We start from the raw sequence: 13,462 nt of genomic DNA, 5'->3' as shown, positions 1-13,462 counted from the left end.
CGAGGGGTACAGAGGGATCAGGGGACGAACGAGAGAGAAAAAGAGCGAGAAAGAGGAGAGAGAGAGAGAGAGAGAGAGAGAGAAAGAGAGAATGGTTTACCAGCTGGCGGACGTAGCTCATTGGCCGACGGTCGTGGATTAGAATAGCAACAGAATTAGAATAGAAAACGGGCGAGAACCAACGTTCACCGTCCATGTTGCTGATCGTGCCGCTCAACGTCGATTCTCTGTCTCTCTGTCCGTCTGTGGTACGCCGTATCGTCGGAGAAATAGGATGGGCATCGTTAACGGAGAAATCAGTGGTGCAGGGTGTTCGGAGGGAGAGGTATTCCAGAATTTCGAGACTTTGCTTCGGAAGACGAACGGTTTCTATCTTTAACCTTCTTATCGAAGGTGCTATTTGTCCGAGAGATCTCTGTCATCCTATTTACGGCTACGTCCCTCTTCTCCGTTGTAATAGAAAAACGGAAAGTAATCCGCGACAGCGACGTTAATTTATTAGTGGAATTTTTGAACCTGCCGCGATCGTCGCGCGCTTTATGCCTCGATCCCGCGTTAGCTTTCAGTCAGATTAAAAAAGTAGAACTCGAATAGAAAGAAATTCGCTTCGCCTATGAAAAATGAAATTTTCTACGTTACACGTCGTGCAAATCATGGTCATACATCTTTGCGTCTTCGAACAGCGCGCAAATGCGTAAAAATCCGCAGTCCGATCGTCGGCATACGATTAAAAACGAAAAATTACGCGTATCGATAACAACGAGATGTTCGACGCGTATTTCCTTATTATGCGCGTATTTTCGAATACTCTTGAAAGACGATCGACACCTTTTCTACGACCTCCTTTTGCCAGCCTTTTGTCGCGCCTTTTCGAAATACCTGGTCCTCCGATATTTTCTACGATATCGCCTCGTCGTCGTCGTCGTCCTCGAAGAACCAAGCTATCGCCAACGTAAAACTTGGCCAAAGTTTCCGCATCTTACGGTTTAAGTCGAAGGGAATAAATCTACGAAATTGTATTCCTTGCCCTCCTTTTGTACAAATCGTGACACACTCGCGACTATTACGCAGATACCGTTGTAACGTTTACGAGTTGCGCGCCGTGCCAGTTTGGAAATCGTATCGAAGAAAAAAAGTACTTGCTCGATCGGAGCAAGTTTTCCAATTACCGATATTCTAATTCCTATTTTTCTCTAGAGCATCCGATTATAAAATATCGCAGAAGCCGTGGCCTACTTTCGCCATACGAGATGCAGATGTTTCGTAATTTCTGATTTTACGGTAAAACCAGCTACTACGTACGTACTTCGCTGTTAATCAGATTTGTAGGTTCAACGTACCGGGGTCACTCGGCGTATTTTAAGCAACAAATAGAAAGCACTTCGAACGTCTAGCTTCGTCCGCTTATACGCATTGTGACAACCATTTTCTTGCACGCTCGACAACCATCGCGAACTAAATTAAATTAATTCGTCGTGTGAAACTTCGATATCCCGAAGCTGTACGCGTAATCGTTTTCCTAACGGAAACGTTAAAAAGATCAGTTACGTTTTGTTGATGCCTTCGACCCCGCACGATATCCAAGGCGAGATAATTCTCGGCTAAAGTTTCGACGTACCTATGTTTATCGTCGATCGAAAACAAAACAAGGTATCGAACGTATAGGTGAAAACGGTTACAAAGTTTAAACGGTCGATCGTAAGACAGATTATACACCGGAAACGATAGGTTTCGAGTAAAAATAAAGCTGTGAAATTCGGAAATTTATAGTACGATCCGATACAGATGCCAAGTAGGTTGTTGCGTCATTACATTGTCGCGTTATATAAAACACCCTTGCGTTTGTCAGTTGTACTCGACAAATGCTCGACTTTATTAACGGTGAAATAGAAGCTGTGGGTGTACGTAAATTGTACATTAAGATCGTTTATATTTAAACGGTCTATCATCTATGTACATGGTAGGGGAATAGCGATATTCTTTTACAGGAATCGTACGTTCCGATCTCCTTAAATCTGTGTAGCGTCAGGACGCGGTTCGCACAAATTAAGTACGTAAGCGAGAGTGGGCGTATCCGTGTTACTTCGACTATTATTTCATCCGTCTGGATCTCTTAAAACATCGGTGGGCACGCGAATTTTGCCGCATTTTGCCCAGGGAGCCGCGATAATTTAATTCCTAGGCGAAATATCGTATCGTCGAAATCACTCACGCCGTTGAAGACCGTTTAATTTTAAAGTTTAAAGTTTAAACCGAAATTTAACTTTATTACATCTATTTTGTAAAACGTGCGTTATCGATGATCACCGTGGCGGTTAAGGCTCGAAGGATATTTTACCAAAAGGCAAATTTCTATATTTAGAATATTCTAGCAAACATGCTAATGCCATTTCGTATTGAAACGGGGAACTCTTGCCGATGTACGTTTAATTTATTTACTTTTTTTCTTTATTTATTATTTATTTCTCCGTTTCTCCGAATGAATTGAAATTATAATTCGTTTAACGGTACAATTTCCATAACGAGAATATATTTGAATATATCCGAATAAAGCGAGCAAAACAAGATAGAGGACACTCGAGGCGAGCGACGTTTTAAAGAAACTCGAGTTACGATACAATTAACGATACAATTTCGAAATAGCATATTTGAACCGTCTCCGTCGTCGATCGAACGAAATCAGCGATCTATCAAAATCAAAACTAACTAAGCGATGTAATTCTTACAACGAAGAGATCTCGATCAGCGATCGAAATCTGCGAGGAAAACACTCGATTCGCCGCAATTACGGCATCGTCGCTAAACGATTTTTTTAACCAGATAAACTTAATTTATATTGCGAGTTGTATTATCAGAATTATTTATTAAAAAACGCAGCAGCGATAATATATTTGCCGCGTACACGATGTATACGCGCGTTTGCCACTTAAGCGTCGTCGATCGTACGATATTCACGCCACGAATCTTTTTATCGATTTAGACCTGGCGATCTTTTTATTCCGTCTTGCGACTCAAAAATTAAACATCACGGAGACAAAGATTCCGTTAAGCGATAAAACGAAGCGAGCACGGTCGACCAGCTAAAAAATACTATTCGAAAAGTCAAGACGAACGTACCTTCCGGAATGAACAATTGTATCATTGCATTTTATCGATAAGTTAACGAGGATAGTCGCGTTAAACTCGCACGATAGTTCCGCACACACTGTCACTTACGAATACACAGAATAACAAACAGTCGTATATTTGGGCGAGTTTCGTCAACCGTACGCGTTTCCAATAAATATTTCGTAACCGTTTCGTACACGTTTCGAAATCCGTTAAAAATTTTACCGATATAGCGACGATAGCGCCGTTGTAAATACTCATTGGACGATAGCGTAAGTACATCCTGTCAAAAATAATCGATTCGTCGTTAGTTTCGCCGCTTCGATCAAATTCGGATACCGTTTATTACGAACGAACCAAAGTGTCTATTTATAAATAGATAGCAGCGTAGAACGGTTCTTGGAAATTTCGCGATCCTTGCTGCGAACTTTGGGCGTTACGAACCCGCGCTAGTCCATAAACGTGTCATAACATAGAAACATCGAAAGGCAACGAAGAACGAAACGTCTTTCAGAGGAAGAACAAACAAGCCGACAGGCGATATATACGTCGTTATACCGTGCCTTAGCACTAGCAACGATCGTATTGTGGAAAGTACGCGCGAACGACGCTATCGACGGTAACGACGATCGTTCGAGTACGCGGGAGAATCGCGCAAATAGGTCGATTACCGAACGGACGGGCGAGCCGATATCCGCGCGAATAAAGTTGCAAAAGAGAGAACACGTGGATGGGAATCGACGAGCCAAGTGTCGAAAGCCCGAAACGCCTGCCAGAAATTACTATACTCAGGGATGAATCGGTGATTGACCGCGTCCATTGCTACATTCCGTGCCTTGTTCTTTTTCGTATGGAAATACGCGCGTGTATTTGGAACGCACCGTTGATTTATTTTAATATCGTTGATATTTATAGATCGATTATTCGATAAATCGTTTCGTCGGATATTATTATCGTACTTTTCTTTGATCGTTCCTTAAATATATCCAACGACAAGAGGCAATCGGTTTGTTTTTTTTTTTGTTTAAGCTTTATTGGAACAACCGCGAAAACGATCTCTTTCGCGGATCCTTGTATCCAGAGTTTGCGGATAAATCGAATCCTTTCTACGAACCTTTTTATTACCTTTTTTTTTTTTTATGGAAATCGTTCCTCGAATTCGCGCCCATCGAAGCTTAGACGCTAATTAAGAAAATAGGCAGCTAAGAAAGAAGCTGATCTTAACGGGTAAGGGGAACGATAGATCGTCGAAAATCGATAACGAAGAAAAACGACTCTGTGTGTAACAATAGGACTCCGCTTATCTCAACTTCGTTTATTCCAACGATCGAATTCGCTTATCTCGACGCGAAATTCCGTCGTTACATTACGTTATGTTGTATCGTACGAACGAAAAGTGATGGATGGTGCAGAGAGTCGGACAAATTCGAAATACTACGCGATAGAAGTTACGGCGTTACACGGAACCAACGCTTCGATATATTGGAACGAACGGAAATTCCAGAATTAATTACACTTCGGTCTCTTCTTACACGGTTTCTCGACGAGTCTCACGTACGTTTACGCGGTTTATCAAACGCGTTTTACGCACTCCCTCGAATGAAATCCTAACGAAAACCTTGCATAGGCTTGCCGCGCCTACTATAAAACAATTTTCCCTCAATCCTTTCGAAGCGAAACCGCGACACGGCGAGATCTATACCCACGCCACATTTTCGCGCAGTCTGCGTAAAAGTTAGAGTCGTTCGGACAGTTGGTGCACGATCGGTGTTTGGTGGTTTCATCGTTCGTCTCGGTTCGTACGTTCGTTTTCTTCGCATCGAAGAGCGTACGGAACGGCTCGCCCGTCTTCCCCCGTTCTTTCGTTCGCGAGAAAACACGTTTTTTCTATTTCGATCGAGTATAGAAATACTCGGAAAGACTTGGAGACTCTGTCACCTCTGTGCGCGCGTGTACGTTACTTTGAAAAATCCCTCTGATAATAAGCTTTATCGTCAAAATCTTTGGTCGAGCTTCGCGATAATTTATCGCTGTCCTCGCAAGAAAAATCATCGGTTTTAAACTGCACGAATCGACGTTAAGCTGTTCCGACTGTTATATAACCTTCTACAAATGCTACCATACTTTTAGCTGTTTCTGCAATATATTTTCTAATTTTAAACTCGTAAAGTAGTCACGCAAATACCACGGTGGTCGATGATTCGCGACGTCGAGTAACAAAGTTTGAAGAAAAAAAAGATTGAAAAAAGAATTGAAAGATTTTTTTTTAATAAAACGCAAAATCAAGAGATCTTACGCCCGAATTTAGTTAATAGGTAGGTTTGACGCGTGGAAAAGTAAAAACGAGATGTAACGGGTGAAAAGAGATAGGAGAAGGATAGCGACCTCTTACGTAGCCGGAGATAACGAACAACGTTCGTTCCCAGTAGCGTGCTATCTTGAAACGTAGGGCTTAAATTCTACGCGGGTCACCGAATCACTGGAACGTGGGACATAACGGAATCCTCTTACGCAAACCTACGAACGATTATCACGGGATTATCTGTTTTTCATACTTTGAATCTCGGATTCGATATCGGGCTGGATATGGATAATCTTTCGAAAGAAAACTAACGATGGTATCGACGATTTATTCAGCGCGTTATAGATACGTAAATGGTACAAAGCGGAATAAGGTTAATTTTCACGTCGCATAAATAATCGGGAACCTTTGATTCGCAACGTGGCTGCATTTAACGAGTACGTACGTGTATAGATTCGACGCATCGATCGAGACAACGACGCGGTTAAAACGAACCGGTCGATGGTACGTGTTACGGTCGTAAAAACGTACAAGTCGCGCAAAAGCATGCAAACGACGAAGAATAATTTCCTCGCTACTTATTTGGTAGAAAGTTTGAAAAAAAAAAAAAAAGGCTCGAGAGAAATGCATCGGCTCCGATTTCTTTCGCAAGTTCGATTTCTTTGCCAAATCGGTGGAAGTAGGATCGTCTGTCATTCGCTGGACAGCTTGTAACTCTATCGAGGATTCCACTCGCGATAATTAGTCTTTGCCGACACGCCTCTTGTCAGGTCTGTGCGGACATTGCGTCGCGTAATGCAATCGCGCGAAACACGTTTCGCCTACCTCCTCCTCGCCGTGCCTCGCGAGACACCGAGGCAACGAACGACAGTATCGGTTCGTCGCTTCGCGAGCTAACTTCTCCGTTTCCTCGTTAATTCCGACCGACGCGTCTCCATCGAACTCATTTTCTACCGAAATTACCATAAGGCGTTCAACGTACAACGAAATTATTACGCGGAATGTTTTAAAGCGACTTTGAAAACAAAGACGCCGCGACGAGATAATTTGCGAGAATATAAGTCGAAAATAAAAAGGGTTGCCGATCGTTGTAGCTGCCGTAGACGAACGCGTGTGAATCCTGAATCTTTAAAAAACGAAAAATTGCAAAGAACGACTTGCGACTAAATAGAACCTACCTATGGCCAACTTTGTATACGTCGATTCGTGTATAGATGGAACTCGTGTACGGACGGAAAAACCGTGGCACCACGCAGAAATAAAAAGAGGAATCGAAATTTCGCACTATCGAACTTTGGTACGTCTTGATTCTTTACCTGTATCTAAGTCAAAGTTTCTTCCGAGCGTGGCAAAGATTCTTTAAAGAGCATCGTACCCGATATACAAATCGCGAATAATCGTTACAAAGCTACTCGTTCGAACTTCCTTCTGCCTTGCTCCCTCCTAGGGATTCAGCCTTATACGTCTTAAAACGTCGATCGACCAAAGGAAAGTAAAGAGATTCTCGAACGCGGAAGAATTCCCTGTGACGAGAGCTCGTCGAACACCATCGTTCACCCTTTCTCTAGACCATCTTTCAAAGACTCGGAATACATATTTCCGTGGAACGGGTATATCGATCGTTTTCCCCACGACCACGGATTATTAAGAAAACACAGTGTCCGCGTATAAACGACTTTGTCGACTGATACTCTTCCGCACGACTAGCGTCTAGCAGCATGGCTCCGCGTGCTCGTTCCTCTCAAGACGAAAACACGCGAGCGAGATGAAAGAAACGAGAGCGTACGCCGAACTGGTGTGCGACACACTGGCGGCTAGCTTCGATTTTCCTGCGACTGTGCAGTCGGAACGATTTTGCATCGCCCTCTGCCAGCCACCCTTGTGCGCACGCTTTCCAGTCTACCCCACCATCAACCCCTTTCTCTCTTCGTCGTTTCGTCGATGTTCGATTCCTCGCTTCCGTCTTGTTACCACTTTCCATTTCCTCGTTCCTCGCGCTACCACGCAACCTTCTACTATTCGTCTTCGTCGCGTAACGTTCCGTCGCTTTTTACGCGCTCTCGACCTCGCTTCTATCTTCTTTCCAAACGTTCGTTCCATGCGAATTTATATATTTTTATCAACGGGACGGAGATTCGTCTCGTTCCTCGAATCTATAGAAGCTTATGGTCGTTTTAATCGCGTTGATCCGCTTTCTTTCTCTCTCGCCGATACTCGTCATTGTTCGTAATTTCGATGGAACGTCTTCCTTTTCCGATCTAAAGGAACCACGGATTCACCTTTTCCACTCTATACGATTCCGCTTCTTTCACCGTCCGTCCGTTTTCACTTTCAGCAAAATATCTTCCTCTGGAAACTCGAATCCATCAAAAATTGCCCCTTTCGTCCTTCCTTTCCTCGCCTACGCCTTATCGTTCTGCTTCTTTCGCAGTTTCTATCGTTCGTATCTTTAGCGAAACGCCATCCTCTCTCCGTCCGGACGATATCAAAATTTCTGCAATTTCATTTACGATCTACCTTCCCCCCTCCCTCCCCCCTCTCGTCATTTATATTCGCACGTTTCAGCAAAATTTCTTCCCTTCCCAATCCAAAGCTACGAAAGAAAGTACCTTTGCACCTTGTTATTTCACTTATCATTTCTTTCTCGTTTATTTTCATTCGGCATCCTTCCTATTCTCCTTCGTTTTCCTTTTCTCGCCTCTTGCGGGTTACGTCGTTCCAGCTGCTCGGGCAACACCCTCGCTGCATACGCGATTCCAGTTGAGCACTCGTGCTTTTCGCTCGTGGATCTGCGCAAGTCGCCGCCTGTCGCCAGGCGAACTTCGTGTCTATGACCGAGAGTCGACGTACAGGGTAGCTCGAGAGCCACGGCTCCTCTTCAATTCCTTAGCCGTGTAATTATTTTCTTAGCAGTGGAATACGCGATTGTCACGAATAGTCGATAACGATACCACGCATCGTGAATCGGGTGGACGAGTCCTGGCTGCGTGGTTATTTACATAATAGGAATAGATAGATAGAAAGATAGATAGCTATAACGCGATCGTTAGATCGTAAATTTTACGTAATTACGCAAAATATCCACGTCCACGGTAGAATATATCTTTGCTCGTTAATTTTTATCGATAAAATTTACCGCCAACGAAATGCCAAGAAATTTATCGAAAAAATTAGCAGTTTGCGTTAGCAAACGAAGGAGCTTTCGCTTTATAATTAACGCAAAGGATAGAACCGTGAAATATAATTCCCCCTCGTTGCACATGCACGCAAATCGCCTGTTTCGTGTCGCACCCAAGATTTCACGGGGTAAAGGAACAATAATCCGTTTAACTTGATCCCCGTGGACGCGTTATTCGATTATAACGTTACGGTGAAACTTCGATGTCAACGAGCAGCCTCCACCTCCAGCCTCTTTGATCAGTTGCAACACTTTTTTTAGACCAGACCATTCTTTTTTCCTTTGCCTCTTCTTGTCTTCTTCCTTTGCAATTCCGTAACGCGTTTCGTACAATACGGTAGCAAAGGTATCAAAAGTAAAAGTTTCAGCTCACTAAAAAACGAAACGAAAAAACGAAAATATTTTGCTCTTGCGTTTGCGCGGGTGTTACCCGACCGTTATCTTCCATCGTTCTTTTCATTTCCAAGAAATTACGTATTTACTAGAAAAGATCTTCCGTCCTTTCCATAATAATCCGTACCATCGTCGTTTTAGTAAACTCGTTTCGTACCAGTTGCGACTCTGTTTGCGGTATTAAGCGAATCAATTCATCTACGAAGGATTTTATAAACGCGTGGCATCGTTATCGATTAACGATGCAATACGTCGTAACGAACGGAATTGTCGTGGACGGTATACTTGTTACGACCCATTGTAGTTTGCTAATAATGGTTCTCGAAGGGCTTTCGTCGGGCTCGCCATTAAAAGCCAGAGATATACCTCGCAAATATTATAAAGTATTTGCTTTGTAATCGCTACATTGTTAACGGAAATCGTCTGTAATTCGTATTACGATTCATTAACGCGGTATTATTATATAGTAAAAAGATATCGAATTACGACTAACGAATAAAACCAAGTTCATCGATTGGAAAAAGGGAGACGACGATCGATTTTGTAAAACTCGTGCTTTCTTTCTCTGATTATCGCTCGATGAAAACCACGACTCAGAGCGAACCATGAATCAGAGCGAGTCTTTTCGCGTTGTAACGTTCGGCTAATCGGGAATGACGCGGCAGACGCCGTAACGAACTCGATGAAAAAATAACGAGAGAATATCGTCGGGGCTGAAGGAATTTTGCACGGTCGAAACGAATGCCCAATTAAAATTTCACTGACCTAAGCGAAGGGTGGTCGTTGGAGAATATAGCAGTCGCGATGTCGGCGCTGAGACGCGGATTGAACGCGCTATACTGGAACGAAAGTGCGGCTGCGCACCCGAACCGATCGACGAGCGAACAACGAGTCCAGTTGCCTCATACTCTACGACGTATTCTGCACCGTGTACTATATACCGTATATACCGTATATACACTGTACGCTATATCCCTTTCCAATTATCCACACACTAACTTATTTTCATAGCTACGAAGCTAACTCGCGAAAGTATTCCAACGACTATCGCGGACAAATTTTGCGTAACTTTACTCGCACCTTAACGCGTTAGGACGCGGTTCTATCTGTGCGTTGCGCGAGCCATATATCGCAGCATCGAGTAAGACAGACTTTTAACGAAATTCCCAGCTCCGATGAAATTTCCAAACGTTACGCGTCCGTCCTAAATTTAGCTTTGGTCTCGAACTAAAAAATCGAAAACCCGATGATATTACTTGGCAACCAAACGGATCCATCAAATCCGTACAACGGCGCGAGACTACAGGATCAACAAAGTTGGCGCGTACGTCCTACTCCGTTTAAAAAGTTCTTAGAATCGCATCGACAAATCGCGCTATCGCCAAGCTTTTACATTTCCGAATAATTTTTTCGAATCGAACGCGCGCTTCCCAAGGCGATACCAGATCGTTGTTCGGCGATCACTGCTAGGGGTGGACGAACTCTTACGAGCTTCGTCTTTCGCGCGTTCTCTTTCTTCCTCAAACCTTTTCATCCATTTGCAAATGGTTACTGGCTTTACGGCGCTCTCTCCATACGCTTCTTTCAGCGTATCAGTCGCCTCGGTCACCCCTTTTTTCCCGAGTTTCGTCTCGTTCCTTCGTAAGATCGGTCGACGTTTCAAAAGACGTTTTAAAAGACGCTTTAAAAACAACGATACGGGCATACCAAAGATGTTGTCGCAAGTTGCCAAACGGCTTATCGTAGGCTCACGAAATTTAATCCGTTTATAGATATAAACTGCGCTCCTCGCCCGACCAGTTCGCCGCAGCGTTGCCGAGACGACGATAAAAAAATCGTACCACCAACTTTTTCAACACCGACGACCCGCCTTTTACGTTCGAAAGGTTGCAGTTTCCAGCTAAACTTTCCTTCGCGATAACCGTCGACGAATCGCATCCTTTTCTCTTAAGGCGATCGGATCGTACGTCGACTTATTCGGATGCGGAATCTCGGGAAATCGATACGCGTCAATTCCTTCTTGCTGTAAACCCAGCAACGTTACAATACCAGAGGTAAATATGTGGTCATAAGACCACACGGTAAATAGAAAAAGGTATGAATAATTTCCTTCTATCGGGCGATGTCGCGGGTAACAGCCATTACAATCGCAAAGAATATCTACGAGCGTTGGAATACTTTCGCGAGAAACCTTATACGTACACCAGGCACCGGTACTAGTACGTACGCGTAATAAATAGCGAAATATATTAAGGTCGTCCGAAAAGTTTCTTTCGTTTTATAAGGAAACAATGGACGCACGACATTTTCCGTTTTATATGATTTTGTCCGTAATTACGTACGATCCATTTTGTTCTATTAAAAACAAAGATCACAACGTTCGACGGATTAGGTAAAGGACGGGTCTGTAAAAGAAAGTCACTTTTCGGACAACCTAATATTATTGCCGCGATCGTCGATCGATCGAGTTTGACAGAACGTAACGTACGTTTTATAAGTTTTTCTAACGACTAACAGGTATAGCGATAACGTCAAGATTCGCATGCACTCGCAACGAACATCCTTCTACGAGCGTTTAAGAGCTTCCTACAATCGCTGATCCGTGTAACGTCCACTCGTTCGCTTATCGACACTCGTATTAGAAAATATTTAATCGGTTTATGGACGCGTGTCAAAAACGACGCCATAAAAGCGTGCCTCTAAGCGAAAAGTGGGTAGTAAAATGCTTCCACTCCGGAAACTAAATATCCCGTGAATTAAGCGCTACGCGTTTTAAACAACAGCGCGATAAAAATAATGGAAACGTTGATTTTATTATCTAGAAAGCACGGAGTAACTCGTCGCGAGAGATCACCGATATTTTGTACACCGTAATTTATTCTCTCCAGGATTCGTTGCTTCTTCGTGCGTTTCTATAAAAAAGAAAAAAATACGTTATACCGTAGTTACGCTCTCGTCCATAAGCCGTACAGCGAAACTACGGATCGTTATGCAATCGTATCTAATATCGATCTTATTGATAATACAAAATAATAAAATAATACAAAAAAATTGGACTTTGAATTCTTCCATACCAAAATTTCATTTTAGACGTAGCTCGATTACTCTTTCAACGTGATATTAAGATCCAGCCTTATTTCTGAAATTGTGAAAATATCGACGGATTAGTGCTATCGTTGAGCTTAAGCAGCGGTAGTTATAACGACACGGTGGTGTTATTCGCTATTAAGATATTTGAAACTATTTCGAAAAATATTCGGTCGAGCTTCGTTGAACGACGAATCAAGAGTCTATATCTATACAACGGCAATTATCGGATTACAGCTAAGAGCCGTAACACGGTTCCACGTTTAATCGACCAAATGAGACGAAAAATCGTTTCTCAATCGCTCGTCCAAACTGCCAGAGTTATTTCTCGTTTGGAAAAATAGGAAACCGCGCGCGATTAGCCAGCTAGCGAAATAAATTATTGGTCGATAAAACGTGACAAATAGAGCCGGTCGAAATCTGTTGCCGGGTGCAGTGCTTCGAATTCGTGTCTACGGCCTAGAACCGTATCATCGATGGAAAATGGAAAAGCGATTGCGCGGTTAAAAAGAAAGAGAAAAAAGAAAAAAAAAGAGAAAAGGATAGAGAGAGAATCTATATTTTCCTTTCTCCGTCGCTTATTGCTTTCTCGCTAATTTTCTTTCGTCTCCGTAACGTCGCATCCTCTATCCGTTAATTAGAGAATGAAAAATTTGATTCGGTCGTTTCGCAAAGAGAGAAAGGTCGTCGAATCCTTTGCTTCTTCTTTTCGATCGCTAAACTCGTATCGCGCCGGTACCGTCGTCTTTATTTTCATCGTTCGACGTAGTTTTTCTCATTTTATTCTATATACGCCGAATATACACTTCGATGCCCAATCTCTCTACCAATCCGTTACTAAATAACAACTTTTTCAAACAGCCAACGATAGTAACTCTGTGCGAGCAAGATAACCGTGCCGACCGCTATCGTCGAATAATTTTATTTATTCTCGTTGAAACGCGCACGCGACTCGTCAACGATAATCCGACGAAATAATTTCAAGGAACGCGTAAACAGCTTTCCAACTTCTGACGCTTGACACGAATAATTTAACTCGAACCGTGATATTTTACAGAAAACACGCGCTACGTTCTAGAACAAACGTCGCGTTGCAACAATTTACTTCGCAACAGCTACCGTGCTTTATCCAACGAGATCTCAAACCACGTTTCCTCTCGATCCTCTTCTTACTCTGTCTCTCTCTGTAAGTTATATCTTGTTCGAATGCGGCTGAAATCTATAAAATTTAGCAAAATAACTCGTACCACGGGACCACAAGGATCCAACGATTTATCCACGATACAACCGATGGACAGAGCAGACAGATATTGCGGCGCTAGAGGCGATAAGCTCGATAAATATAGATAAAGCGGCGTTCCTTTCGGTACATTTGGATGCGTGGGCACGTTACG

General features: G+C 43.0%; 1 protein-coding gene across 4 annotated transcripts in view; it reads right to left on the bottom strand.

Moving 5' to 3' along the window:
• Window positions 1–13,462, bottom strand: part of LOC117234892 (serine-rich adhesin for platelets-like) — a 51,415-nt gene that overhangs the window by 16,055 nt on the left and 21,898 nt on the right. Inside the window, exon 1 of one of the 4 annotated variants that reach the window (XM_033496467.1) lies at window positions 3,118–3,220. The exons of 2 other annotated variants lie outside the window; for them this stretch is intronic. In XM_033496467.1, coding sequence (XP_033352358.1) covers window positions 3,118–3,142 — 25 coding nt within the window. In that variant the 5' untranslated portion in view covers window positions 3,143–3,220. Of the gene's footprint in view, window positions 1–3,117; window positions 3,221–13,462 lie in introns of those variants that run through there. One more of the 4 variants, XM_033496462.1, reaches the window with a different exon arrangement.

The sequence above is a fragment of the Bombus vosnesenskii genome, unplaced genomic scaffold (genome assembly GCF_011952255.1).
Source record: "Bombus vosnesenskii isolate JDL3184/JDL3185 unplaced genomic scaffold, Bvos_JDL3184-5_v1.1 scf7180000013311, whole genome shotgun sequence".
NCBI lineage: Eukaryota > Metazoa > Arthropoda > Insecta > Hymenoptera > Apidae > Bombus > Bombus vosnesenskii.
Note: the sequence above shows the minus strand (reverse complement) of the source record. Positions and strands in the feature narration are given on the sequence as shown.